The 27,223-nt window shown below is 48.2% G+C and overlaps 1 protein-coding gene across 2 annotated transcripts in view; it reads right to left on the bottom strand.

Annotated features, from left to right (window-relative positions):
* LOC149367259 (E3 ubiquitin-protein ligase Rnf220-like) overlaps positions 1 to 26,917 on the bottom strand; it is a 55,053-nt gene extending 28,136 nt beyond the window's left edge. Inside the window, exons 1-7 of one of the 2 annotated variants that reach the window (XM_089554837.1) lie at positions 26,651 to 26,917; positions 12,156 to 12,228; positions 6,951 to 7,074; positions 6,790 to 6,862; positions 5,917 to 6,060; positions 3,445 to 3,707; positions 2,556 to 2,642 (exon numbers count right to left, since the gene is read on the bottom strand). In XM_089554837.1, coding sequence (XP_089410963.1) covers positions 2,556 to 2,642; positions 3,445 to 3,707; positions 5,917 to 6,060; positions 6,790 to 6,862; positions 6,951 to 7,074; positions 12,156 to 12,228; positions 26,651 to 26,743 — 857 coding nt within the window. In that variant the 5' untranslated portion in view covers positions 26,744 to 26,917. Of the gene's footprint in view, positions 1 to 2,555; positions 2,643 to 3,444; positions 3,708 to 5,916; positions 6,064 to 6,789; positions 6,863 to 6,950; positions 7,075 to 12,155; positions 12,229 to 26,650 lie in introns of both variants that reach the window. The other variant, XM_089554831.1, reaches the window with a different exon arrangement.
* Positions 26,918 to 27,223: the final 306 nt, after the last annotated feature.

The following is a 27,223-nucleotide window of genomic DNA, read 5'->3' as shown; positions in this document are numbered from 1 at the left end:
AAAACTTCTTAATCTCATCCGCCTAACTTTCTGCTACCCCTTACTACGCTTGCCTTCTCTTGGAATCCATTCTGCTACTCTTAACTCTTTCGCTACCGCAGAAAAATGCACGATTTGGAGCGTACTGAAAGAAAAATTTTTTTCTCAAGAACTAATACACCCAGCACATATTGCAATGCATGAAATTGTAGCTTATTAGTTACACTCCTGAAGGAAACAAACAGAAGAGTTGTGTGTGCAAAAGTAAATGAACATTTATTTGTGAAATTTGCTAAAAACACAAAAAAAAGTGTATAGCAAAAACAAAAATTACCGGCTGCACTAAGCCCGAATTTGATTAGAGGAAAATTGGAATATACACACTGTTGCACATGTTTATAGCTGTCAATATTCACAGTTTCAGCTATGAGAAAAATTTACTGCACTTTCCATGGCATGTCAAGTCAGGGGTCATGACTGTGGTGCCACCGTGAAGAGCAATCAGGGGTGAAAATGTGAAGCAGAGATAGACTGACAAGTGCTTCACATAAGGTTTTATCTTTGTTCCTCCCTTGTTCTCTGATAGCCGAGCTTGCAGTTTCTTCTTTTTTTCATTCTTTTCTGTTGGTATTGAATGGATTCTATGAGAAGATTGGGGGCGTGGACTTCTTTTCCCTCATCATACCCGAAGATTTCTTGAATGAGCTGCTCCCTGAAAGCCAGCTGATAAAATTTGGCATTTTAGGAAAGTTCTAAAACATCAGGATCGATGAAATAAGTTTTATCGATGTGGTTCAAAAGCCAGGACACTTTGCAAGTGTTGCCAATAGAAGCTGCCGGCACTGAATCATCCGGGTCCGTTACGTGCAAAAAAACAAACAAACAAAGAAAGCGAAAAACCAATTTTGAGAAATGATTTTTGATGGCAGAGGGCCAGAATAGATTATTCTGGTATTTCAGTAGAGATACAGTCGTGGCAGGTCAACAATTCCAATGTATATGATGATTCCAATGAACATCAGAATCTCCAACAGATTCACGTCTTCCCATGAGCCGTCACGCCGAATTAGCTAAAAATCTTCATCCTTGCATACTTATTAGTGTTTCCGCACACGGTCTTCATCATTTCTGCCGTGAAGAGCATCAAAAAAAAGTCGAGAAGTCGAGCGAATCTCCGAACGCCGCTCCGCAGCGATGTGCCGATATTGACACCTAGCTGTCGTCTTGGTTGAAAAACGCGACGCGAACTCGAGCATTTGGCAAACTGTCTTCGCCATACGTTGTCAAGACCCTGAAGCACAAAAATAAACCACTGTCATCAATTACAAACCGTATGCACCGCAGAAAACACACAGCGAACGAAAACAGAACTTACATGCAAGTACGCGCTGACGTTCCAGGCTCCCGAGGTGAAATCTCGCTGTCGAAACCGAAATCCGACGGTTGTACATTGTTGCCAGACTAATAACCGCTGCTTTCGTCGCAAAAAACGGAACCGAAACCGGCCGACATGCTCGGTGTAAGCTTTCGCTTTCGAGGAGCGCGCGGCGACGCGGACGCCATTTTCTCCGGCTGACGCTGCTGCGGCTGTTCAAAGTTTTATTTTTCACGGCGCCCCCTCAAGTCAAAACACTGAAACCAAGGCTGCAATCGAAAGAGCAGTTGTTGAGCTCGCTAACTAGATGGCGGAGCACGTCCACGACGCTCCAAAATCAGCTTTTTTTGCGTGGGCGATTTGGATCGATCATATGCGAACGATGGCCTATGGCGCGGTAGCGAAAGAGTTAAGGACCAGCAGTTATCTTGCATTCGTATTACATGCCCTGCCCAAGCCCACTTCTTCCTCTTGATTTCGACCAGGATGCCATTAAGCCGCATTTGTTCCCTCACCCACTCCGCCCACTTCCGATCTCTTAACGTTACAGCTATCATTTTTCTTTCCATAGCTTGCTCAGTTGTCCTTAACTTAAGCTGAACCCTCTTTGTTAGCCTCCACATTTCTGCCCCATAGGTGAGTGCCGGTAAGATACAGCTTTGCTATACTTTTCTTTTGAGGAATATCGGTAAACTGCCATTCATGATTCCCATCAAAGGATCCACTTCCCATCAATGGCATTGGCCGATTCTCATGACCCTGAGTGACAAAACAGGGAGTGTAGATGAAAGGGGATAATTCCTTCCCTCTATGGTCGGGGTTAGACCCCTCTCTCCATTGTGGCGCTGCTTTCTGCATTGTCAAGCTAGCAGGGTCACGAGAATCAGCTGACGCCATTGGCTCGAAGGCAGTCCTTTGACAGGGAAAAGCCACGGAGTTCTTGAGTTGTACCCGACTACAGCAATACTACTGCACTAAAAAACTGCTAGCCCCGATGCCACCGTCATCCGTGCAGCCAATGACCTCGAACGATCAGTACCGTCTGTGTGTCACCACCACGCGCCAGAAGATGACTCCGCTTGTCCAGGGAATAAACATGAAAGCAAGGTGCTGTCATGCGCTAAGTGTGGTGCAACGTACCACAAAACCACCGAACGGTGCTGCCAGAACAGGATTCACATGAAAAAGAGCGAATACTCACGAGAGCACGGCCTGCCGCAGTAGCCTCCTCTCTCGCTCCTCAAGGGGCACGCCGCTGTCCAGTGGAATGAGATCTGCCTCCGAGAACCTTGGGGAAACGCTAGAGTCAAAGGTAATGCAGCTAGCGCCTTGGCACACAAGGCGGCAGGACTCACAGGAAGAGACATAAGTGCTGTTTAACAGGTACAATATGCCTATTAAACAGCTAGTTTAGTTAGTTTAGTTTATGGGGTTTAACGTCCCAAAGCGACTCAGGCTATGAGAGACGCCGTAGTGGAGGGCTCCAGAAATTTCAACCACCTGGGGTTCTTTAATGTGCACTGACATCGCACAGTACACGGGCCTCTACAATTTCTCCTCCAAAGAAATTCTAGCCGCCGCGGCTGGGATCAAACCCGCATCTTTAGGGTCAGCAGCCGAGCACCATAACCACTGAGCCACCGCAGCAGCCTATTAAACAGCATTCTGTACAGAACTGCCAAGTACCCAAAGAGAAATTGCAAGCAAGACAGCATCTGCCTCCACCTTTGTGGTGATTATGCGAGGAGCTTTTCCCAGGCCCAAGTTCACCCATCTTATCACCCCAAGAAACAAACAGTAGCCAACAAAACAGAGTTTTATCAGAGCACATACCGTCTACTATAATTTCTTATTAAGATTGCCAGCTGTCAATGCACATGCCCAGATAGCTCGGGGCTCAAGGCATGCATGTGGCTGCACTTTTGCAGATGACACCCCGGCCTGACAGCGGCATCTATGCACGCTCACTGGTGACAGTAGATGGTATATGGTATATTATTAAGGCAAGAGAATAAATCTGGAAAACGATCATTACGAAACATGACTCTGAGCAGGTTCTGCCCAGGAGCTCCGCAATCGGTGAAGGATACTGGGGCCTTCCAAACGTATCCGCGTCGTCCCCATCCACATCCAGGTCAGCGTCGTCATCAGCATCGTTAGATGAGCGGCAGGCAATGCTGCTGCTGCCCGCGGTGACCCAGCCAGCCGCCCGGTAGCCGCCCTCGAGCAGCGCCGTGGCGCGAAGCCGGCTCTGGCCAGCCCACTCGTACTCGTCGAAGGTCTCGGCACCGCCTTCGCCATCGCCGGTACCATCCACATCTACGTCCACCTCCTCGTCCATGGAGTCATCGTTCTGGAGACCGCAATGCACGCGTCGTGAGACAAAAGAAGGTGAAAAAAAAAAACACTCAGGCAGGTGAAACACTGGGTCACCCTGCAGCCATTAACCCCGAAAAGCGTTACTTCATTCAACGAGTATGTGCTGTGATAGTAGATGGTATGTGCTGTGATAAAACTCTGTTTTGTTGGCTACTGTTTGTTTCTTGGGGGTGATAAGATTGGTGAACTTGGGCCTGGGAAAAGCTCCTCGCATAATCACCTACCTACCTAAACTAATCAACTAGGTATCGATGTACTGACACTAAATAATCGTCGCCTAACAGAATTATTCTTGTAGGCAATATGCATCACATCTCACTAGACAGGAATGAAAAAAATCAATTCTGAGCGCAATCATGTTTTTCTGTGTCTCTTGTGTATGACATGCATCTGCCTTTTAAGATTTTCATCTTTGATAGCCATGTCCTATTTCTACACAGTTTTCTGTTAAAACATATATGTTATCATAAATGACAAATCTGAGTAATATTACTGTCTTTATCACCCTTGACCAGCATCGATTACATGTTTTTTCTTTTCTTATCAGTGTACGTATCTTTTTGATTTTTTACATGTACTATAGCCTGTCACTGCCCGAGGGGCGGACGGGGCTTTTGTCAAGCTGTAAAACTTGCAGCTTTTTCTCCGCCGCCCTTTTTCACCACCTGTATACTCTGTTGGTGAAAGAAATGCTCATTGATTGATTGATTGATTGAGTCTATCTTTCCCATCTTCGTCTATTGCTACTTCGGCAAATTTTTCCAAGTACGCCTGGATGACATGAACAACTTGTGCTCCTACTTACACAGCCATGCATGCAGTGGACTATATGCTACACATGGACAAGTATACACAGGACGTGCGTTAAGCAGATGGGAGGTCTGCACTGTTATTCATGTGAGCATGGGACTGAATCGTCATCATCTATGTTGCGGAGCAGCAGGCCAGGGCCATGTTACCACCGGCCCTCTCCTCCTTCTCCGCTCATTAAAATCCCTTTCTTTCTCTATCATCTGAGTCAGATCTGCAGTGCGGACACAAAAGTGGAAGAAAAATTCACGGGGGCGCTTTGTTGACCTAAAGTGCGGTGAGGCGAAAGCCTTAAACGCGGTGTTGCTACCTGTGTCACTGATGTGCGGTTAAGATGTTAAACTTCGCCTCTGAGTGTGGAACGCTACAGTGTCTTGCAATGCTGCCAGGAGTCCACAGAACGCCATCCCCATTCGGCACTACGCACGGTAAATTGGTTTTTGAGGAAAGGAAATGTATCTGTCTCCATATCTCAATGAATCTCTCTCTCTCTCTCTTTCTCGTATCTTGGTGGACACGTGAACCTCGCCATAAGGGAAGGGAGGAAGATGGGAGATCCACTAGACGCGCCTTTGTTCATTCCAAACCATCGAGCTGGCATGGCGCATTGGTTAGCGTGCTTGTCTCGCACTCTGGAGGCCCTGGTTCGATTCCCCAACAGGACCAATTTCCTACTCGGTTTTATTTATTTATGTGGTCTGACTAGAAAGGTTAATTAGGCTAAATGGTTAATTAAGCAATTAACTAAACTCAGTACCACTTACTTGGAGCATCACTATATGATCCCTTTAATTGGTTGCATGGTTACTAGGCAAAGTACAATTGGCCCTGTTTTAAATTCGCGCACTGTGATGTCACGACCATTTCGACCAATTGAAAAGCATGAAATTTCTGTCGACAACGTCTGCTTACAGCGATGAGGTACTAAAGGCTGCCGCCATAAAATATAGACTACATTCCTGAACTAAAAACAATTTGCCACAGCCAGTTCTGCTTTAGACTACGTTTCTACCACTCCTCAAGATATACACAAGACAAACAGAAGAAACTATGGAAAAAAAAGCTGCCACAGAGGTGTGGCAGGCAGAGACCTAAAGCTGTAACAATTTAGACCTCGTTACGCTGGTCGTGCATAAGCTGTCTCGTTCAAGTTCCACTTTCTCCATATTAGTACGTTAAAGCTACTCCTGTAGTCTTCAAAAAAAATAAAAAATGCCTAACAAATTAAGACTGGCCACAAGCCACCTCTCACTGTAAACTTTTTTGGCGGCTATGACGTGGCGATGAGTTCCTAATTTAACATGGAGCTCGATCCTCTCGGGCAGTTCAACCAAGCCAGCCATGCCGTCGTGAAAAAAAAAGGGGGGGCGTACCGGAGCCCGGGCGAGGCAGCGGTCCACGTGCTCGGCCAGCTCATCGGGCGACCCCTCCAGGGCCCGGTGGCAGACGGGGCAGCTGATGCACGATGAGGGGCCGCGACGCCGTCGCTGGCGGTTGCTGCGCACCTGGCTCAGGGACTGCTAAGAGGAAGCACACACGCACACAGGCGATGGAGGGTCACGGACATAGCAGAGGAGGCGTAGGAACATCACAGAGCACGCCCTTCAAAGAGCCAACAAAACGAATTTCCTGCGAAGAAGCGGCGAACTTCGTCGAACAGTCAGCGTAAAATAATACGTCGCCCGCCGCCATTCTGGAGCGGCTGACCGACACCCGTCACCCATAATACCTGAAGTGGCTATGGATGTGAGCCTATTGCAACGCATAATGCTGAGGCGCTGTCAACCGCGGGAATTTCACCATAGAAGTTCATTTCAGTCAGCCTGCATTGGATAATTTGAAACACCCTCTATATGTACACTTGGGTAGGTTGCCCACAACCAGGTGGGAAGGTTCCTCCGGAGGCTTCAGAACGCATCCCGAGTTTTCCGCTGAATGCAGGCTTAAATGCTATCGCACTAAAAGAAACCAGATGAGAAATAAATTGGCCAGTAGCCCTCATCACATAAGCTGACTTATTCCGTCCGTTTCTTTTTATTTTTATATGAATATGGTTTTGTCCGCTTCTTACACCCACACTCTCTAGTTTTCCTTCAGATTTCCTTTCTGCCATTCCTTCTCTCCCAGGTGACCCATGGGAATCAAAAGTCTGTCAATGAGGCCCCCATAGTGAAGCGAGTTTCAAACTCCCGCTCTAAGTGACAGATGCAGCACAACTGAACAGGGACACAGCATAGCACTCTTACCTCTCGCCGTCGACTGATTCCGTTGACGCAGCCACCGGAAGATGAGTCGGAGCGGTGCCTCCTGGCCACATTTCTGTGCGAATGCAATGAAACAAAAGTAATGCAACTAAAGTGTCGTAACTGGAACTTGGGCGCACAGTGCGCAAACACTCAGTGCGTACCTGGCGATTCCGTGCAGCCTGCTCACTTCAAGTTGCCAGTGCTGATCGAGCTCGTGCGGTCGGAGAGTCACTCCGCACACGGGGCAGCCGAAGGTGGTAGATGAGGCGTTGCGCCGCTTGGGCCCTGTGCAAGAGGTGGTCAGACCCACCCATGGTGAACACTACTGCGAAATAACCATGCACACAATTCGATAGTTCTTATTATGTTTCGACATGAACGTGTCACCTAGGCGTATCGTGTTATATATAGCAGGGGTCTCAAACATGTAGCCCGTGGGAATGGGGGCATGCGGCCCAACGGCCCCAAAAATTTTAACCTTTGTTCCAAAACCACATGACAGCTTCACTCATATTCGATCTTCGCCATTAGACTTAATTTTCAACTGAAATCAACTGAAAGGTGTCGCTTTCGGACAGTACTCATTCTAGGCAGAAACAAAAAGTGGGAGCCCTCTCTCCTTAAGGATGAACCACATGGAGCAATTTTTCTGCGAAAAACTGGCGAACAGCCGTGTGTTTGCATCTACCCGGCAGCCTGGCTATAGTCGGATACAACTTAAGTCTGCAGTGAAGCTCCGCCCACGTTCAGCCTCCCAGCATAGAGTTCCTTCACGACGAAAAAGTAGTCCGTTGTTAAGACTTTCCTTGTTACCTAACAAGAAGAAGGTGATCATGAGAAGAAAAAAATAAAGCTCTAGAATTCTGATATCTGGCTTGTTTACTGAAGTCAAACATTAAAAAGCTGATTTCGTTTACTGTTGTGATTGGCCAGCGGAGTAATACAGGACAGCTCGGATCGTGACCCAGTGTTAACAACAGCTGTTTGTTTTTTAAGTTTTATCCTACCATAGACATGTTCGCCACGGCCGGGCGAACAGCTGGTCGCCAGAAGTGGCCAATGTGAGCAGTCAGCGCGGACCAATCAGGGCCCGACTGCGTCTGACTTCTGCTCACCGGGCAACGTGGCGGCGACCACCAATTCATCGTGCCGCTACACTGTGCCTCACGTTCACGGCAAATGAAAGGCGCACGAAGCTTTTGCTTCGTCTGATGATGCCCGCACCACAAATCTGTAGCAATGAAACGGGCCAACTTTTTAGGTTGCTGCTGGATTTTCATAACTGCTAAGCATAGCCAGTACGTGTTGTTTGACGTCAGAAAGCGCGGCAGCTAGGTTCAAACAGGTTATCGATTTTGGTTAAGAAAAGTGTCACAAGGATTAATTCACCCTCTCAGTCACCAATGAATAAATAATGGTGTAATTGTAAATGCACAGCTGTTCTTAGCCTCACGCCGCTTCTAGCATCACAGAAACCGCGGCGGCAGCGGTTTGGCGGCAGCTGCCCGTTTTTCGCCGCATGTGGTGCAGCAGCGCGGCGGGACGTCGACGTCCCGCCGCGCTGCTGCTTGCTGCGCGAAATTCGCCGTGGAAGTTCGCTCCATGTGGGTCATCGCCCTTTAACCTGCCCGAACTTCGGACAGACGTCGGCTGACACCGCAACCGGTCTGCGCATGCGCACGGCAGGAGGCCCATCTGCATGGACACATCCGAGGCGCACGAGCGAAGCCAGAGCGCAGCGCCTACGCGCCCAGCGCCGCGCCGCAACAAGCGTCGGAAAACATATGCGACTTGATGGCCTGTCGCCTCCTGTCGCTGGTACTCGCGCCCAGCTCAGCGAAGAAAACGGCGCGAAGGGCCGTACCGGATGCCGAGAGAAGTTTGTTCTCTGATTGGTTGCACCGACCACAGACCAGCGAGCCACTTCCGGCGCCGGCGCGAGCAAGGCGCAAATATCTGACATGGAGAGATATTTGCCAAGCGCCAGCGCCAGCTCGCGTCTGCGCCTCGCGCATGCGCAGAGAGGCTCCAGCGTACGCTGGTACGCGTAGGCGCTGCGCTCGTGCGCCTCGGATGGGCCCATGGAGATGGGCCTTTAAGTGAACTAGAAAACGGAGTAACCGGAGAGCGAACGAGGAGCACAGCGGAGGGTGAAAGAGAGCGAACGCGAAGCATAAAGAAGATTGGTTATCATTACATGAAAGGCGCGGTAACTGCCTCACTTCTTGCTGGACATCTCAACTGCGCCATTGAGAGAGGGGAGGGAGGCGGGAGTGAAAGGAGAGAGGCAGACATGCCGCAGTGGAGAGGACTCCGGAATAATTTCGACTACCTGGAGGTCTTTGACTCCTCAAAGTTATTCCGTCGCACAGTGTACAGGCGCCTAGACTTCCTGGGGATCTTTAACTCCTCAAAGTTATAGGTAGTCGAAATTATTCCGGAGTGCTCCACTACGGCACATAGCAGAGATGAACGTGCAGCGAAAGCGAAGGGAGAGTGAGGGGGAACTATTCAATATTATTAAACCAGTCTGCACGTCTTAGTAGTATATTGATGCACTACGCCGCTGACAATGCTACGCCAAAAAAGAAAGCGCTCTTCTAATTAAAAAAAAAACTATTTTTAAAAAGTGCTGACAGTTTTATATGAAACACCCTGTATATCCCAACGATTCAATCTCTTTCCAGGCACAGTTTCGGTTTCGCTTAGCACCGAACAATAGTTATAGCCTTTTATAGCCCACAAAATAACTTGGTAATACTGAAGACGAGTACCTCTAGGAGTATCTGTCAGAAAAAAAGAACTGTGCAACAACTCTTCCCCTCGATCCGCATAATCCGAAGACGATGGTTTGGTTTGGTTTATGGGGGTTAAACGTCCCAAAGCGACTCAGGCTGTGAGGGACGCCGTAGTGAAGGGCTCCGGAAATTTCGACCACCTGGGGTTCTTTAACGTGCGCTGACATCGCACAGTACACGGGCCTCCAGAATTTCGCCTCCATCGAAATTCGGCCGCCGCGGCCGGGATCGAACCCGCGTCCGTCGAGTCAGCAGCCGAGCGCCGTAACCACTGAGCCACCGCGGTGTCTGCATATTCCGTTTGTTCCCCCGGGTTGCGAAAATTTAGGCCGCCACACACGACGATCCGCTCGCCTGCGGCCCGCGCATCACGTGTTCATGCGTCAACACATTGAGAGGCGTGCTGTCGGCCCGCGGACTGCTCAAGCAAGAAGGCTCAGGTGCCCCTCCCCTCGCGGGAATTAGCGGCGGCCCGCGAAGATGCGTGCGCTAGCAAGACGGGCCAGGCCATTGAGGAATAGGAAAAAGGGCCGCACCCGCCCATAGCGGCCGGGCGCCCCACCCCGGCCGCTAGTGCAGTGTGCCGCGCGCGCGATTAGTCCGAGACAGGACGCTACGTGCGCGCGGCTATGTAGTACATACAGTTTACTTCTTTTATGCGTAGCATATTGCAATCACTCAGTTCAGCCCTTGGGCGCGGCCGGGCAGCCACCAAACCACGTGACGTGACGTCACGACAGCCGGAGGAAAAGCTGGGCCCCAACTCGCGCGCGGCCGCAGCCACCACCTGACTCCCGCTAAAACAAAAAAAGAAGAAAAAAAGAAAAGAAAAAACAAAAAACAAAAAAAAGAACGGCTGAGCATGGTGGCGGTTGCCACCGCCCCGTTTCAAAGGGGGCGCTCCTATCCATCCATCCATGCATCCATACGTCACGGCGGAAAAGCTGCTGAGGAAATCGACTGCCGCCAAGCAATACCTCGCGCAAAAAGACCGCGCAATATGCAACGCATTCTTGGCTTAACCAAGCTAAGCCTGGGCATCTTTTTTTGTAAGTGATTGTGCGCAGTGGCCGCTCGCGCGCACTTATTTTCGGACAATGCTCGGACATAAGCGCGCGAGCGGCGCGAACTTGATTACTTTTGTATTTTGTAAATAATGTACAAAGGTCTCCCCTGTCCTTTCTTGCTGTCGCTCCCCCTCTATACTTCTCCCTCCTCACTATCCTCTCCCTTTCCCTTTCATTTCGGCCGGCTGCAGCTCGGGTGCTTAAAGATATTAGATAGGAATTGCCGCGGCCGGCAACACTCTTTTGCTTCTTTTGATTTTATTTTATATATTTTTCTTTTTTTTTTAAATAAACTACTACCACCACACCCGACCCGCAGGACTGCCTCTGCAGTTCACTAAGTTTTTTTTCTTTCATTCAATCGCACAGTCCTGGGTCGGGACGAAAAACCAGTTCGACCAGCCTTGCCAAACACTTTAAAATAATCTGGCAAACATGGTACACCAAGCGCGTCGTCTGCTCTTTTGGTCCGTCGCGTCCGTTTGGCATCATCGGATCGCAGACCAGTTTTTAGTGGCGCATGAACACGTAATGAGCGGGCCGCGGGCGAACGGACCATCGTGTGAATCGGCCTTTTGGAGTCCACGGAACGCAACGCCCGTTCCGCGTGACGCCTTGCCCGTTGGACAAGACGAATTTTTTTTTTTTTTTTTGAGAAAAGGAAATGACGCAGTAAGTCTCACTTGGTGGACACCCGAACCGCACCTGATAATTATAGGTCGCCGGTTCGAACACCTGCCGCGAGCTAGTTTAACTTTTCAAACATCTAATCCATTCGGGGTATTTCAAGCATGCTACCATTCCTTCATTTTCGGTTTCAAGCGCCTAACTGCGATTTGTGCACAAGTTTACCGCCCTGCACACATGGCGAAGACACTCGATCAGAAGCGAATTTGGTTTCACCGCCCGCTCGCACTTATTCTGATGCCGCTTCGCGTTTCTGCTCATTTGTTTGGTGAAAGCAGCAGAACTTACGCCCATAAGTTCTGTGCGACTCGGCAAAACAAGCGTCGGAAGTGGTCCAGTGCGCCGCCTAGTCACAACAATTGGTCCGTTAAACAAGGCACTGACGAACTCAGTCTAAGGCAATTGCATTTAGAAGCTCAACCATAGTTGAAACTGCTAGTTTGATGGCGCGTGCCAGTTCTGTGGGGAGGTGGCTGACACCTTCCACATGGTTTGGGCGTGTCAATCAAACCCATCTATCCCCCTCGACCTCACCAGAGAGGACTGGGAGGCGGCCCTGCTCGGCTGTCAGGACCTAAAGAGCCAAAAGGCCTTGGTTCAACGGACGCGGGCGGCGTTGCTTCCCAATGGGGCACCGGAATAGGGGCTCCACCTAGTATTGTTAGGGGAAAGGGCCAATAGGGCCTACCCCAATCACCTCTCTGTAATAATTTAATAGACAATAAATGTTTTTCACCACCACCGCCACCTAGTGCAACAGAGGATTATCAGTGTCCGCGCGACAATGCATTCAAGTAAAGGCGTGACGACTCACTCAGGTGGCGGGCATGTCCGTTATCCCCGTCGACGTCGACGTCGGCGCTTTCGTCCACACCCGGAGACATGCTCTGCGATAAAGGGGAAAAGAAAAAAAAGTTGTTGTTTCTGCCGACCTCCCATGTCCACGAAAACCCCGGAGGTGTGCTGATTATTTTGGCAAGTAAGAACGTGTCCTGATTGGTTAGCAGCCACCTCGTGGGCAGTCGAGGGGCTGCCCGTACTACCAGAGCAAAGAGCGCCGGCCAATGAGCCACCGTTCTAAAATGCGAACATTCTACCGCGACGAAGAAATTCTTTGCTGGTGCCAGCTCTGGATTTCACACACAGAACAGGCCACACAGGCTAAGCGCTAAAGGAACAGCTTACAAGTGCTAGCGGCATAAACGCGCGAGCGAGCGCGCGCGCGCGCGCGCGCGCGCACGCACGCACGCACGCACGCACGCACGCACGCACACACAAAGTACAAAGTGGCAAGGAGACCCGACCAACGGGTAAGCACACTACAGTACCGCAACACCAACAGTAGAAAAATTTGGCGTCGTGTATATACTGCATGCGCATGGCGACCACGGAAAGCATCGACAACGACATTTCACAGAATTCCACCAATAAGCTACTGTTGTAAAAGAACGCAGCTTTACAAAGTAGACGGCCACGCTGGGAAAGCGGAAAACACAACCAAGACACAACAGACTTACGGCGACGCTGCCCGAAGATAACACAAGCGGCAAAGACACGGGCGCTCTGACACAATGTATGCGGGATTCTACATGAGGATAGCAGTTCCGACAAAAGGGTAACACACGGTTTACGATCTGTATACAAAGCCGGCCACTAAACGGAGACCGACGACACGGTGGAAACACCAGCTGTCCCCACAAACATCTCTCCCGACCAACCTCCCCTAAAGCTCCCCAAACTCGAGAGAATCCCCCATACCCCAGCAGTTCTTGAAAGACAGCCCTCAACGACATTTGACGGCACAAGTCGTATTCACCGCGCAACGAGCTCGCGTCAGCGGCATCCGATCGTCATGCAAAACGCGTAGCGAACGGCCTCGACGCTTTCGCGGTGCGGTTTCTCGTCGAGCATCTCCGACGGTGAAAGCCATAGATAGGCCGTAGAGCACTCGTGCTTGCCATAAAGGACGAGGAGTGCGTGTGCTTGAGCCCCGGACGCACACGCTTCTCCCGAACCATAGTTGGGTGCAGCGCAAGGGCAGCTGTGGACGGGTCATACAGGCACGCAAGGTCTTGCTCCATACGCTCAATGTGGTACCCTAAAGAAACTAGAATGGGCAAGAAAAAGAACTAAAAAAAATTGGCAGTAGTTTAGCCCTGGTTAAGCCTGGAGGATTGCGAAAGCAACGAGAAGAGAGAGAGAGAGAGGCGACGGAGAGCGCGCGTCAGCGGCGGGCGCAACTGGCGAGCGCGACAGGCGGCACCCGAGTCACCCGCACTGCCACGGCGGCGGCGTGCCAGCTGTGTGCCGTCCTCGCGCATGCGCAGTATGTCCTTTCCTCGGCTCCGCGAAATGGCTCGGCGACTCGCGTAGTGTTGCTTTCGCAACAAAATGTCAGGCCCGCAGTGTGGTACCCTATAGCCGAATACACCTTTTGAACGAAGCGGCAAATGCCCTTCAAACGAGGCCGCGCCGACCGGTTGTCGTGACGTCATGGTTAATCCACTTCAACCGCGGTTAACCTTTTTGCACCTGAAAGCCCTCGCGGTGTCATGTTAACAGGTGAAAGGGGATTAAGCATGGCGTCACGCCCACCGGTCGACGCAATTGTCTGAAAGGCTTCGTTTCGGGGGCAATCGTCGTTTCGTTTTTAACTTGTCCCCGACTATAGTTTCGAATCAGGACAAAATTTCACAGAAAATGTGCTATCTTTTCAAACTTGACGCTCAGTGTCAAAACAAAAAAGTCAAAGGATTTTTTTTTTTTGCCGATGCTAGCATAAAGACATCGGATTAAAGAAGAAACAAGGCAGTAGCCATTGTTCAGCATCGGTGAGACGAGCAACATCCAAAGATTTCAAGCAAGTTCCACCTCATGCCGATGACGTCAAACCTTGGAACTGTTGCGACAAGTAGCTTTCCGACATCTACTGACCACTAGAAGCGGCGATAAGTTAATCTCCCTGAATGGAGAAACAACATAGGACTGCATAACCTATGCGCGTTAACTGAAGAATCTTTAATAAAAAAGGCGGAGGCAAATATCCCTAATTGCAAAACTGCAGATAGACGAAATTCCCAGTCGAACTAATTAATCAATTTTGACCAAGCTATCTCCCTGAATAGAGAAACAACGTGAGACTGCATAACATATGCGCGTTAACAACTGAAGAATCTTTAATAAAAAAAGGGTAGAGGCAAATATTCCTAAATGCAAAACTGCAGATAGACAAAATTCCTAGTCGAACTAATTAATCAATTTTGACCAAGCTACAAGGAAACGTTGTTAAAAACATTGGAAACAGTCATATCAAAGAGGCAAATGCCGGACAGCTGGTGACAGATTAGAACAAATTTGATCTCAGCACCATTAAACCCAACAGACCAATTACGGTAACTGCAGTTAAATAGAGGCTGGCAATGCAGGCAGAGAAAACAAAAATAAATAAGCGCAGACATGGGCAGAAATCAGTAACATACCGTGAGAACTTCAGAATGGGCTCAGAAGTGGTGACAGGTTAGACGATAGCCTGTTCGTATTAATCCAATGTATAGAAAAAGCTAGGGTGGAAATCGGGCCTCTGTATTAACACAGAGCTTCCCGCATATAAGCTATGCGTACGGTCACGTACAGTGGTGAGCAGCCTTGTCTAGAGCGCTTGAGCAGTGCGCACTTGGTAACAAAAACCGAAATTAGAGAGCAGCCAATCATTACAGGGCAAAGTTTCGTGCCTGCTCTGTTTACGAGGCTATCTGGCGCTACTTCCGTGCAAGCGTTGCAGCTGGACCCTAGAGGCTGCCACAAAATCTGGATTTGTTTGCAAGGAAGTGCACCGCCCGAGCGCTCTAGACAAGGCTGCTCACTACTGTACATAGGGAACTCCTGTGGAGCACACTCAAAGAATTAGATAAGACATCGATCATCCGATAATAAAACTGCTAAAGAAAATATATCGAGATAATAAACTTGAAACTGCGTGGGAGGGGATAAGAAGTACGAAAACTGTCGAAATACACAAAGGATTAACGCAGAGTTGTTCTCTACTACGACTGGTGTTCATAATTTACAGTGTCGCGAATGTTTGTAGAGCTTGTTTGTTCATTTTTTAAAGCTGCCGGCACGCCGCCCCACCTTTACTGCCATTGAGACGATTTGGACCACACTACCAAAAAAATCATTCGGAAAGAGGCGAATAAAGCGAGGCGGGTCCGAGACCCTTTTCCCCAAGCATTTCACCCCAGAAAAATTGGCTGTGGCTTAGCTCGGCTATGCCAGGATATACGTAGCGAAAGCAGGACTCGGGTCTCTCCTCCGGCTGCTAGCGGTCGAGACTACGGACGTTTCCTCTTCATCTCGTTCCGATGTCGACTCCAGGCCTCCTTCTGCTTAGCAGACTTGTCGCCGTCCGTACTGCCGCCTCTACTGTGGTTGCGGCGCACGCGAGTTCTCCTTTTCAATCCTCCGACATGTTACCAGGCATGCGACACATTTCGCGAAGCGAGCGCAGGCGAGCGCAACGACGAGGCAAGCGGCGTGACGTCATACCAAACGGCGGCTCCGCGGTGAGGCGCGCGGTGTGACGTCATGGCAGATGGCGCGGCGAGCGCGCGGCGTCCGCCAGCTGTGGCGGTTGCTAGGCAACGGCTCAAGGTCGCTCTCTGTGCCTCCTCGGAGCACCGCCGCAGCGAAATCGCAAGTTCGTGGTCAATGTAGCTTTCGCTACAAAAGCCGAAAACCAGGCCGAGGGAAATCTTCTACCCATAAACCAATGGGTAATCAGCAACCACAGATGATACGTGTGCTTCAGCCTCCCACTAGTCCACCGCACAAAATTTCCGTTCATCGCACACCAGTGCACGCAATTCGTTCGAAGACAAAGCACTGCAGCCGCTAACGTAGCCGACACGGCGTGGCAGAACACTGGAGGCCGGGTCGAGGTAAGACGACAGCAGACATCATCGGACGGATTTTCTCCGCGAGACTACAAAGCCCTCCGAGACAGTAAAACGCGCTTTGGCATGCACGACATTTCATATCTGTCACTTCCCCACTTCTTCCGCGCCCTGCCAACTGCCCCCTTCCCCCTCACACAGCCACTCCCACTCCTCCTCCTCCCAGCATCACAAAACGCCCTCGCACGTTCCTCGATGGCCTCGATGCGAGCCGGGCGACGCGCGACGTCGTCTACTTATGCAAATGCGGCCAAGGGTGCGCAGCATATCGTACTCAGCTGGGCTGAGTACGATATTCAGACGGAGCACGAGTCGCTGCTGTGCCGCGTATGCGAACGTTAAACGACGCGAGCACATATACATTCGCGAAAGAGACTCAAGCGGGTGCCCGTGCTAGCAATAAACAGAAAACCGTCGACCACAAATTGCCGCGGAAGCAGAGCGACCGCCTATTCGGCTGCATACGCGTCGGTTTCGCGATTTCGTTTATGACACCCAGCTCGGGTCTCTGCATGGGACTCGAAAACAGGCCCTACATCGGCGTTATGTCCTTTCGGATTGTGGCGAGGATTTCCTCAAAGCTTCATCTGCTACGTAAAAACGAGCGTGTGTATATTTGTGCGTGCGTGCGGCGAGCGAGTCCGTATGAAGCACTCATGAAAAGTTAGAACCTTCTTTGATATCGGGGCCGAAGCTGAGGGCTGCGAAGTTTAGTTCGACTACAGGAGAGAACGCAACTTACGGAAACAGCAATTGTTAACAATGGGCCATGGTACGCGGCGTCCTGCATAGCTCCGGTAATCAATCACAACAGTAAACGAAATCAGTGTTTATTATTTGACTGTACCAAACAAGGCAGAAGTGTAAAAATTTTAGAGCATACAATTTTTTCTTGCCATTAGACTAGCTCTTGTTTAACAAGAGACGTTTTGACAATGGACTAGTGTTTTGTCGGAGGAATTCTGCGCGGCGGTCCGAAATGTGGGCTGAGCTTCCCTGCAGACTCAAGTCGCATCCGACTACACGCACGCATCCTCAATCATTTAAAATCATAATTTACTCCGGCAGAGCAGGAGACAGCGTAACAACGAAAGCCAGGTCAAGAGTCGGGGCTCGATCTGCAATGTGGAGGACCTTACTTGATTGTGCGCTAAATACCACATTTACCCGATTTGTAGTGCGGCCACGGCTCACAAGGGTCATTTCCGTCAGCACAGAATATAAAAGCAAATGAACAAAAACGATCGCTGCAACCCCGAGGTCGCCGAGGAACTCAAGGGGGAAGGAGCGGTTGCACGGTTGGTTTAAAAACGCTTTCTCGACTACTTTACCAATATTGGGCGCAGAAAACATTGCACGCGACAGCCACCCCTTCCCCCACCTTGCGTTTCTCCCATGCGTTTCTTCGCAGCCCCCTTCCACGGTAAGAGCACTCGTTCGTCCGGAAGGCGAGCGATGGCGCTACCGGCGTCATTGGTGAAAAAGTTCGCTGTTTTGGTTCACCGTCGGCACAGACGACGGAGATTTCCGACTAAATTTCGCCGGATCAGGCACTCCGCTCAAACATCACATCACCTCACTTTATTACCTTGAAGACCCCCAGTTGGGGGGTATTACATAAGGTGCGGGTACAGATAGAACCATAATTTATGTACAAAGATGTTATTCGTTAAATATGGCAGTTATACAATTCGAAAATGAGGATGGACCGGTGGTTGCAGCGAAGTCGTGTGGAAAGCCGTTCCAGTCTTTGGCTGAGCGAGGAAAGAATGATGCAGCAAACGTTGTGGTATGAGCCTATGGACGGGAAACTTGCAGGGGATGACGCAGTATATATAGGGTGTCCAGGCTAACTTTAGCCAAGGGTTAAAAGATAAAATAGTTGAGGTAGGCCAGGGAAACCACCTGCACACAGCTACTAACCGGCTTGCGCGCGCATCATAGGCAATTTTTGTTTTCCAATTAATTAATTACCAACTAAGATAATTTTTCTCAATGCGTAAATATTGACTTTAGACAGCAGATGTGAATAGCAAAGTTGGAGAGCACCTTCAGAGACCCCCATTCCATTTATTTGCAATAAATAGAGCCTCAGGTGTATCTTTTTTCCGAGCTCCAAAGAAAGCCCGCGAAATAAAATAAAAAAAAACACGTGAATAGCGCATTCGCGCGCCACGATTGTGCTGCTCTCAACCGTGGCTTGAGTGAACGAAATCAGCTGCTGGCAAGGCGCGACGACCTCATTGCTCCGGCAGGCAAGTCTTAAACAGCTCTATATTGTGCACGCGGAAAAACTAATACTTGTTTTCCTATCACGGGCGCATTTACACACCTACAGTGAAATATAATGTACCTGATTTTGCTAGTACGTAAGTGCTGTCGTCTCTGGACCCAAAACAATCAAATCTGAGTTGCCTTGCAGCTGATAGGTCAGTGTCAGAGACAAGGCGAAATACGGTATTTCTCGTCTTAAATTTGGTTATCTCAATAATGATGAGAATGTGAACTTCACTGAAAACAAGACCGATATGTATTCTACAAGGGCTACATGAAACAGCTTCATTTTGGACGTGCACAAGTATAGCTAAATGTTAGTTTATGTGACTACGAAAGAAGGCATGAGCATGTGGCAGAGCTCAGTGTTGTGCATTTTTATCGTAGTGACTTAAAATGTTTCCCACCCTTAACCGCTGGTTCATTTGCGGTGAAACTGCGCACTGGGTTAGCCTCTGCTTCATAGTAAGTTTGTAAACAGTGCTGCAAATCCGTAATCGTCTGCGCCAAGATCGACGAACTGAAACACATCCTAATCTGGACAAAAACACTTTTTAACGGCAGAGTTTATGAGTGCAATTTTTTCGTATATTGTAAGAGGTCACTATAGCAATCAATATATTCGAACATATCCTGTCGGCAGGCTTGAATTTGTTTGATATCGTCAAAAGCGTTCGGCATTAGTCTGCTAGAGCAGTCTTTACTGCTGTTACGTTGCAAGACACTGCTGGTCTGTGGGCCAGAGATCCGGAAACTGTTTGTGCCGCGAGCGTCCGGACCTTTACTCGGCATCGCAGGGTGCCGGCCTATTCACGGACGCGGGGCTCATGTTCGGCGTTCGAAAACGCGAACGTAAATGCCCAGGGACGCGAACGCGTGGACACGGCGTTCGAGAGCGCGACAGTCAGCGCAGAGGGACGCTTCCTCCCGAGAACGCCCAGCTGGGTCACGTGGGCACGGCGTTCGAGGAAGCAGCAGTGAATGCACGGGATTCAACGGGAGTCGTCCTCCAGCAGCGGAAGAGAGCAACTGCTCGGGTAGCCAGCCTGTACCTTCCAAGGGCCTGGGGCCCTCTTTCCTTTTGAGTCAAATTCTTTAATAAAGACCCAATTCCTAGCCTTCACCGAGTCAACAGCCTGCACCTCGCAACAAACTGGTGGCAGCGGTGGGATTCGAACCCACGCCCCCGAAGAGACTGGTGAACGCACGGGAGTCAACGAGGAGAGTCGTCCTCCAGCAGCGGGAGAGAGCAGCTGCTCGGGGAGCCAGTCTGTGCCTTCCAAGGCCCTCTTTTCTTTTGGGTCAAATTCTTTTAACAAAGACCCATTTCCTAGCCTTCACCGAGTCCACAGCCCGTACCTCGCAACGCTGCTCGATGCTAGCGATAGAAAGATTTTGCTACATACCGACAGAATGGCCAGTTACTTCCAATATTTGGTTTGGTTTATGGGGTTTAACGTCCCAAAGCGACTAAGGCTATGAGAGACGCCGTAGTGGATGGCTCCGGAAATTTCGACCACCTGGGGTTCTTTAACGTGCACTGACATCGCACAGTACACGAGCCTCTAGAATTTCTCCTCCAAAGAAATTCAACCGCCGCGGCCGGGATCGAGCCCGCGTCTTTCGGGTCGGCAGCCGAGCACCATAACCACTGAGCCACCGCGGCGCCAATATTTATATACTAGTAGCTTACAGTCTTCCAATATTCAAAATTTTTGTGAAATAATGTTGGACATGACCGCCAACGCCGCGCTGCCGCCGAAGGACGGCGGTGGCGCCATCTGAGGTCCGGCGCAGCTTGCAACACTCGCCTGGCGCCTTTCGCGTTCCGGCGCTTTCTTCTGCAGACTACAGATGGCACCATCGTCGCCCTTAACGGTGCACTTAAGAGGAACCTGAACTCGTATTTTCGCCGCTGGGACTCGATCTACACGTTCCCAGCATTCTTAAAAACTTCGATTTATTGCCCTGTGCGGCTGATCTCTCTAAATCGGATTAACGTCCAGCTCCCGCCTTTTTGCTTTTTTTTTTTTAATTGCCCTCATACGGTGGGAGGAGACGACCAACGCATGGAGTGCCTTTCAGGCAGTCGCGTGGAGGCCTTGCTTTCGCTTTTATTTTGCTTCTAGGTTTCCGTGAATAAATAGGTCCAGTCAGAGACTGCATAGCTGCAAATTAGGCCCACGGAAATAAAAATACGCGTGGACTCTGCTTTCGCCGATCCCTACGTATCACTCCGCCGATGGCAGAGGCGCAAGCCGCCACGGGACTGGGTGAAAGTAGTGAAAGGTTGGTCGACTCCTCCCACCGCAACGTTAATGGAACTAAACTAAGTTACCAAACTCTCCGCCTTCTCCATGCGGCTGAAGCGGCCCGCAAATTTTAGCGCGAGGGGGCGCTGTCGTCGAAACAGGCTCCCGCTGGCTGCCGCTAGCAGACGCCGCAGGCCCGGCCGCCCAGCGTCGTAGCATGCAGCCTTCGGGAATGTTGAGTAAATGGCGTCCCAAATATCGCACTTGCCGATGTTAATCGTAAAGACACCAGTCAGTTCTGAGCCCTGTGCGGCGAGTATGGCACAAATCTTTGCTGCAGCAACTCGAGTGATAGATCATCGCTGCCTAGCCAATGCTACCGTTGGCCGAAATTGCGGGCGGTCGTGTTTTTTGAAAGGAGCGTGGTTATAAGGGTTAATTCACCAAAGTAGCATATTAGACATCTAATTTAAAGGTGGAGATCAAATCATCGCAAGGCTCATCGTAAGTTCACTTACCAGCTTATCCATGAACGTTGTCCCACCGTTTGCGGGAAATTAAAAAAAAAAGGCGGGAGCCCGACGTTATACGATTTAAATTAGGGAAATCGGCCGCACAGGGCAATAATTCGAAGTTTCCAAGAACGTTCGGAACGTGTAGATCGAGTTCCAGCGGCAAAAAGACGAGTTCAGATTCCTCTTCACTGCACCTTTAAGCGGGAACCAGGCACTGGTGGTCTTCACATCCTTGACCTTGGCGAGACAATTACTGGTTTGCATCATGCGTGGCCGAACCAGGTAAGCACCGTTATCAAAGCAACCACAAAGCAAAGGTTATCGAAATGTACAACAAGCCAAGTGCGCAGTTTCACCGCAAACGAGCCACCGGAAAAGGCAGAAAATTTTTTTAAAAAGTAAGATAAAATGCACAACACTCAAGTTGCATGTTTTCAAGACAATCCAAATCCCCTGCAGTCTTTCGTTTTATTAGGCTAAATGAGCAGTGAATCTCAGAAATAAATCAAGCTCTATGCTGAGGAATGTCAATGACAACGATAGATAAGTCATGTTACCTCCATTTTTATCTGACAAGTTAAATCATGCAGTTGGAGTCCCAGGCACTATTATTTTGCTTTTTTTGATATCATGCATCTATGTTGGCTAATCTAAGATTCAGGTCAGTTGCGGTCAGATGTAAAGACAGTTGCGTCATCTGCACACAATGGACAGTGTGGTTATCTACTGCACCTAGCACAAGGGAATGTAAAACTACAGATTCAACACCAAAGGTACGGTCTCCACACCCTCTCACCATCTTATCTGTCTGGTAATCAGCGACAAGCACAATCACTGGTTGGGTTCCATTTTGGTATATGATGTTTAATGTCCGTAAGTGACTCACGCTATCAGGCACGCTGTAGTGGAAGGCTCCGGATAGTTTCAACCACCTGGGATTCTTAAACGTGTACTGACATCGCACAGATATCACAATAGCTGGCCTGTAAGTTTTCAGAGGTCTCCATACATGCCCTTCACCAGACAACAACCAGTGCTGCGCAAAACAGGAGTCCCGACAGGACACAAGATCATCAAGATTTTCCGAACACTGATAGCTGAACAGATGCACAACAAATCAAAAGCTGAGCTTTAACGGTTAAAACAATATGCTGCAATGAGTATGTTTTACACCTTTCCTTTCTTCCTTCTAAATATTTTACAAAAGCCTTATGCCTGGCAAGTGAAATATAATTAAGTACCAACTTCATATGAAGGTCTGAATTGGGTCCTGCCATGCCAAGGGACAAGAGGCAGTTTTCCACATATCCGGTCTAATTTACACTAGGTTACAAATGATTAGAAACAGATCCATGAGTAAGACTAAAGACACCCTTTCATCAAGAAGGAAATTTTTGCCCTCTGTAATGCTTCAAATGCACCGTATAACATATGGCATTATTGCGCACAAACTGAAGATAAAACCGCATAAGCAGCGCTTTCCACAAAAGCATGAGGATGTTTTGGCATAAAATGGGCATGCTAATTTGCATCTGTGCTCACAGGAACCTTAGATATATGCATATTTTTAATCATATTTTTTATATCATTATAGAAAGGGGCATTCAGGGCAACTCCATCTTTTTTTTTAAAAAGTAAAAATAGATTTTAAAGTTTCTTTAACATATGCTGATGCTTGCATTGTAACAAACATATTTTTGCTGAGAAAATTGCAGTAAAGATTTTCCCAGAAGCGACTTTTTAACAGGTTAGTTCGTACAGCATTTCGAAAAAGTGTATGTTCCATTTTTGCCGTGTCATACTAGTTTTAATTCCCATGTCCACTACTATTTTATATTTCATAGTGCCTTTATCAAAGGTTTCCCTTCATATAGGTTTTTTCCAGTTTTTTAAACTGTTAGGACTGTTTCATGTTCATAAATTCTTGTCTGTGTCAGTTTTCACCCTAATAAGTGTTACCTACTCTTGGCATGTACTGTGCGACCTATCTCATAAATGCTGCTCTGCCAAGATAGCATTCTCATGTTCACTCTTCTTCATGCAGCCCAGCGGCTATAAAAGAATGCCTGGATTCACATCCTGTCATTAAGTTGGAAGTTGCGCATCTCTCCTGTTGTGCGTGTTTTTCTGTATTCATCTATTCAGCGCACAACATTTTTTCTAACTGAAGGGACTCCATTATTCCTGTCTTGAAAAAAAGCCTTCGAAAAAAAAAACAAGTGTTGCCACACGCTGCCTGCCTGCGAAACTGGCCTGTGATGGCAACACCTATATTTTATTTTTTGGTCTTTGCTTACTTACATAAGCTCCTTTTCAGTAAAAGCTGCATCCTTAGAATGCCCTAATCTGATAGCAAAGGCCAGCTTCAATAGTCTTCAGTGTCCCTTTAATTTCTAGACAGATCTCTCTAGTCTAGTCTAATCTCTAGTCAGAGGGCAGCGCCTGAAGGTGCCACAGCAGGAGGTTACAACATGCAGAAAAGTAGGCCTCAAGTAACACAGCAAACTTGCATTTCAGTCAGACTATTCAACTGTCTAATTAGTTTGACAAAGAAAGAGTCTGCGTAAGTGTCAGTCCGGGGGTTCATATCCGCAAAATTTAAATCTGTGGCCTGTACGCTTAGAAAAAAACATTGTGAAGCTGTTTGAGACAGGTGCTCCCTCAATTCCATTTTCATAGTGGAATACGGAATATAGAAGTTTAAATTTTACTTTTCGTCGGTGAGAGGACAGCGGTCCCAGCTGAGCTCAACTCTCAGTGCACTTAAAGGAGTGTAGACACCTAATTTTGATGGAATGTTTTCTTTTCTGCAATGGTGCGGAAGGCACTACTATGCATGAATCACCATGTGGTATTCGCCTACAACCGCTGAGTAATTTAAGATTGAATTTTTCTGGCATGCTGTTTCGGTTTCAATTTCAACAGCCGAACAATGGCTATGGTGTCCAAGTTTGGTTATATATCATGTGAGCCATGGAAAAGCTGTGATATAATCGCTGCTTGATCGTTCACTGCAGTGCTGAAGCCAGGCTTCCTCAAGACCTGAATGACAACGAATGTAGAACCACAAGATCATACTGCAGTTTTGCATGCCTCACGTGACCTATAATCTCTCTTTGACGTCACGCTCATTGTTCAGCTGTTGAAACCGAAACTGCACGAGAAAGAAATTTGATTATAAATTATTTAGATGCCATAGGAGAAAAAATTCAGGGGGCACTTTGGCTCTCTAAAGTGCTGCAAGGCGAAAGAAAGCCTTTCCTGGCACACTGTTTGGTGGACGTCTTACGCCACCTGTCGGAGCGGACGACAAGGACAACTATTTTCTATTGGTTGTCCTCTGCTCCAAAAGGGGGTGTCAGGCATCAGTGGGTGACCTTATTACTTCGAATCCACGCACTCTGACGTCATAACCATTTCAATCAACCGAAAAGCGTAACACCTTTGCTGACAACCTTCTGTCAACAACGATGAAGCACCAAAGGCTTTCGCCTGAATACCATGTGGTAATTCATGCATAATAATGCCTGACGCCTCATTACAAAGAAGAACACATGCACCCAAAAGTTAGGTGTCTATACTCCTTTAAGTTGCCCTTTTTCCTGCAATGTGCCTATGAAACCAATTCCCGTACAGTGCAGCACCGCAACAAATGAAAAATTCTTCACCGAAACAATGCCCCTAATTCTAATTTCCAGCACACTTTTGTTGTGATTATTTTTAGGAGCCCTACTGAAACACGAAAAAATTTGCATGTCCCCTTTAGTATGGAATGGGCTTAGTGAAAACTGTCAAAACAAGAAATGAAACATGGTCTTGTTTAGAAGACAACAAAACTAGACAGAAGAATATATATACGTATAAACAAGCCATCGTGACATGGAACGAGTGCAATGTACAAGCTACAAATGATGCAGAGTAAACTACCAAAAATATTCAACGATCTGCACAACTAAAACATCCACTTTTGAGATGTAACATTTAAAAACTTGCAAGGCCTATTCATACAATGCAGCACTTATTTTCATTTTGTAACGCGGTTTCTGTGTTCATGTATAGACCACGCTGTTGCCTTTGCATGCGGTATACATGTGGCATGTAACCCGACTATCAGTATTACATGACCACAGCACAGTGCCTTCAATTCCTTTCCACACTGAAAAACTGGCAACAGTGTCGTACAGTACCTCTGACCTGACTTATCGGTAAAGCTTTTTTTTACAGGCCTTCAACAACAAGCAATGTAGTGGGAATAAAGCTGCATTGTAAGTTTGCATTTTGTTTGTTATCTGCAGGCGCTGATCTTCTGCCAATACAGGACAGCCAGCATTGATGAAACACAAAACATATTCATAATACTAAATAAACTCGGTGTTCAATGTTATGCCAAAATATTTCATACAAACAGAGAGTAGTACACAAGTAACTTATATGGGCACGTGGGCATATAGTAAAGGATAATTCCTGCTGTCAAACTTCCAAATAACTAAAATCAATAATAAAGTTTTAAGAAGCCACTGTAATTAGGATGTATGTTTATACTGATAATTTCGAGGGGGCATTATTCCTCAGATATTCTATTATGAGGAGTATAATTGCGCATGCAAGACATTTTCGACAGTTCGCTAGCCGAAAGTAGTGATTCCGTCAAACGAAAATATGCACGGAAAATATGCAAAAAAAAAATTAACTCATTTCAGTGAGTACAAGGGTGATGTGAATAATCGCATCGACTATGGACTGTTTGCGTTTAAAAGAACATAACAGCCTGTTTGTGTTTAAAAGATCGTGACAGCCCGACCGAAATAAACTGTTCGCTTCGTATTACGATTTCCTTTTTTTTTTTTTCCTTGCCGTCGAAAACGCACTCGCAGAAAACGCGACGCCGCGTTTCATTAGCCAGAAACTTCTGGATCGATGTCCGGCATATTGAAGCGGCACGCCCCCATGGACTGCTGATTTACGTTTGCAGCCGGCATTCAAGCAATAGCCTTTCTTTTTTTTTTTTAACAGAGCTCACCTGTGTCATTTCTGACAGTCGACTTTTTTTTTTTTTTTTTGAATTACAGAAGCTGCACCGAAAGCGTGAGCAGGTAAACATAGCACCGTGTTTTATTTCCGACCTACCGTGAGCTGTTTGTTTACGTACACCGCGCACATGGGGAAGACGAACACTGCGATCGCCATGCGATAAAAGATCACTAATCCAGATAGCAGAACGGCGCGCAAAACAACGCGGAAGCGCTAGTTTCCACTCAAGACGACGAGCGTGCGATCGCGAGATAAAAAATACGAGAAGCTGGGGCGAACGCTTACCGTGCTAGCGGCTTCCGGACTGGCATCGGCAGCCGCTGGTTCATCCGAAGGCGCGGGGCCGTCAACTGCAGTGGTCGCATCGTCTGCACTCATTTTGAAGTCGCTTGCATCCGGTTGTCAGCGCGATCGGGGCACAATAACGCGACGGCACGCCTTGCCGCTACTGTTTCCCGCGCCGCAGTAGAGTCATCGACGGCGCTGAGTCAAAAACCTGCACGATTAGAAGTGATTCTTGTAAACTATCACCGGAGGAGTCGGCCATGGAGGCTGCCATTTGTAAACATGGCAGCTGAGCTCGCAAAGTGTCCTGGGAAGGAAAGGTGTTACGCCTTGTGGCGCCATCTCACAAGTGTTTGCTAAAGCTGTAATGGTTGGCGCGAAATTTGAATTTTTTGTTGCGTACTGGCAAGAGGATTCTGGTGTGGGCTAGTTGGTTCATGCTTAATAAACGATCTTATACCACTTGGCTTAAAATCTGCGGTCTATAACGAAATATAGGCTCAAAATCAAGAATTATTAATTAAAAACTAATATTTTGAAGCTAATCTGGCACCTAAAGGACGAGTATCTGCA

Source organism: Amblyomma mixtum, chromosome 1, assembly GCF_055824585.1.
Source record: "Amblyomma mixtum isolate Tamu chromosome 1, ASM5582458v1, whole genome shotgun sequence".
Lineage (NCBI taxonomy): Eukaryota > Metazoa > Arthropoda > Arachnida > Ixodida > Ixodidae > Amblyomma > Amblyomma mixtum.
The sequence above is the reverse complement of the archived record's forward strand: the minus strand, read 5'-3'. Positions and strand labels throughout refer to the sequence as shown.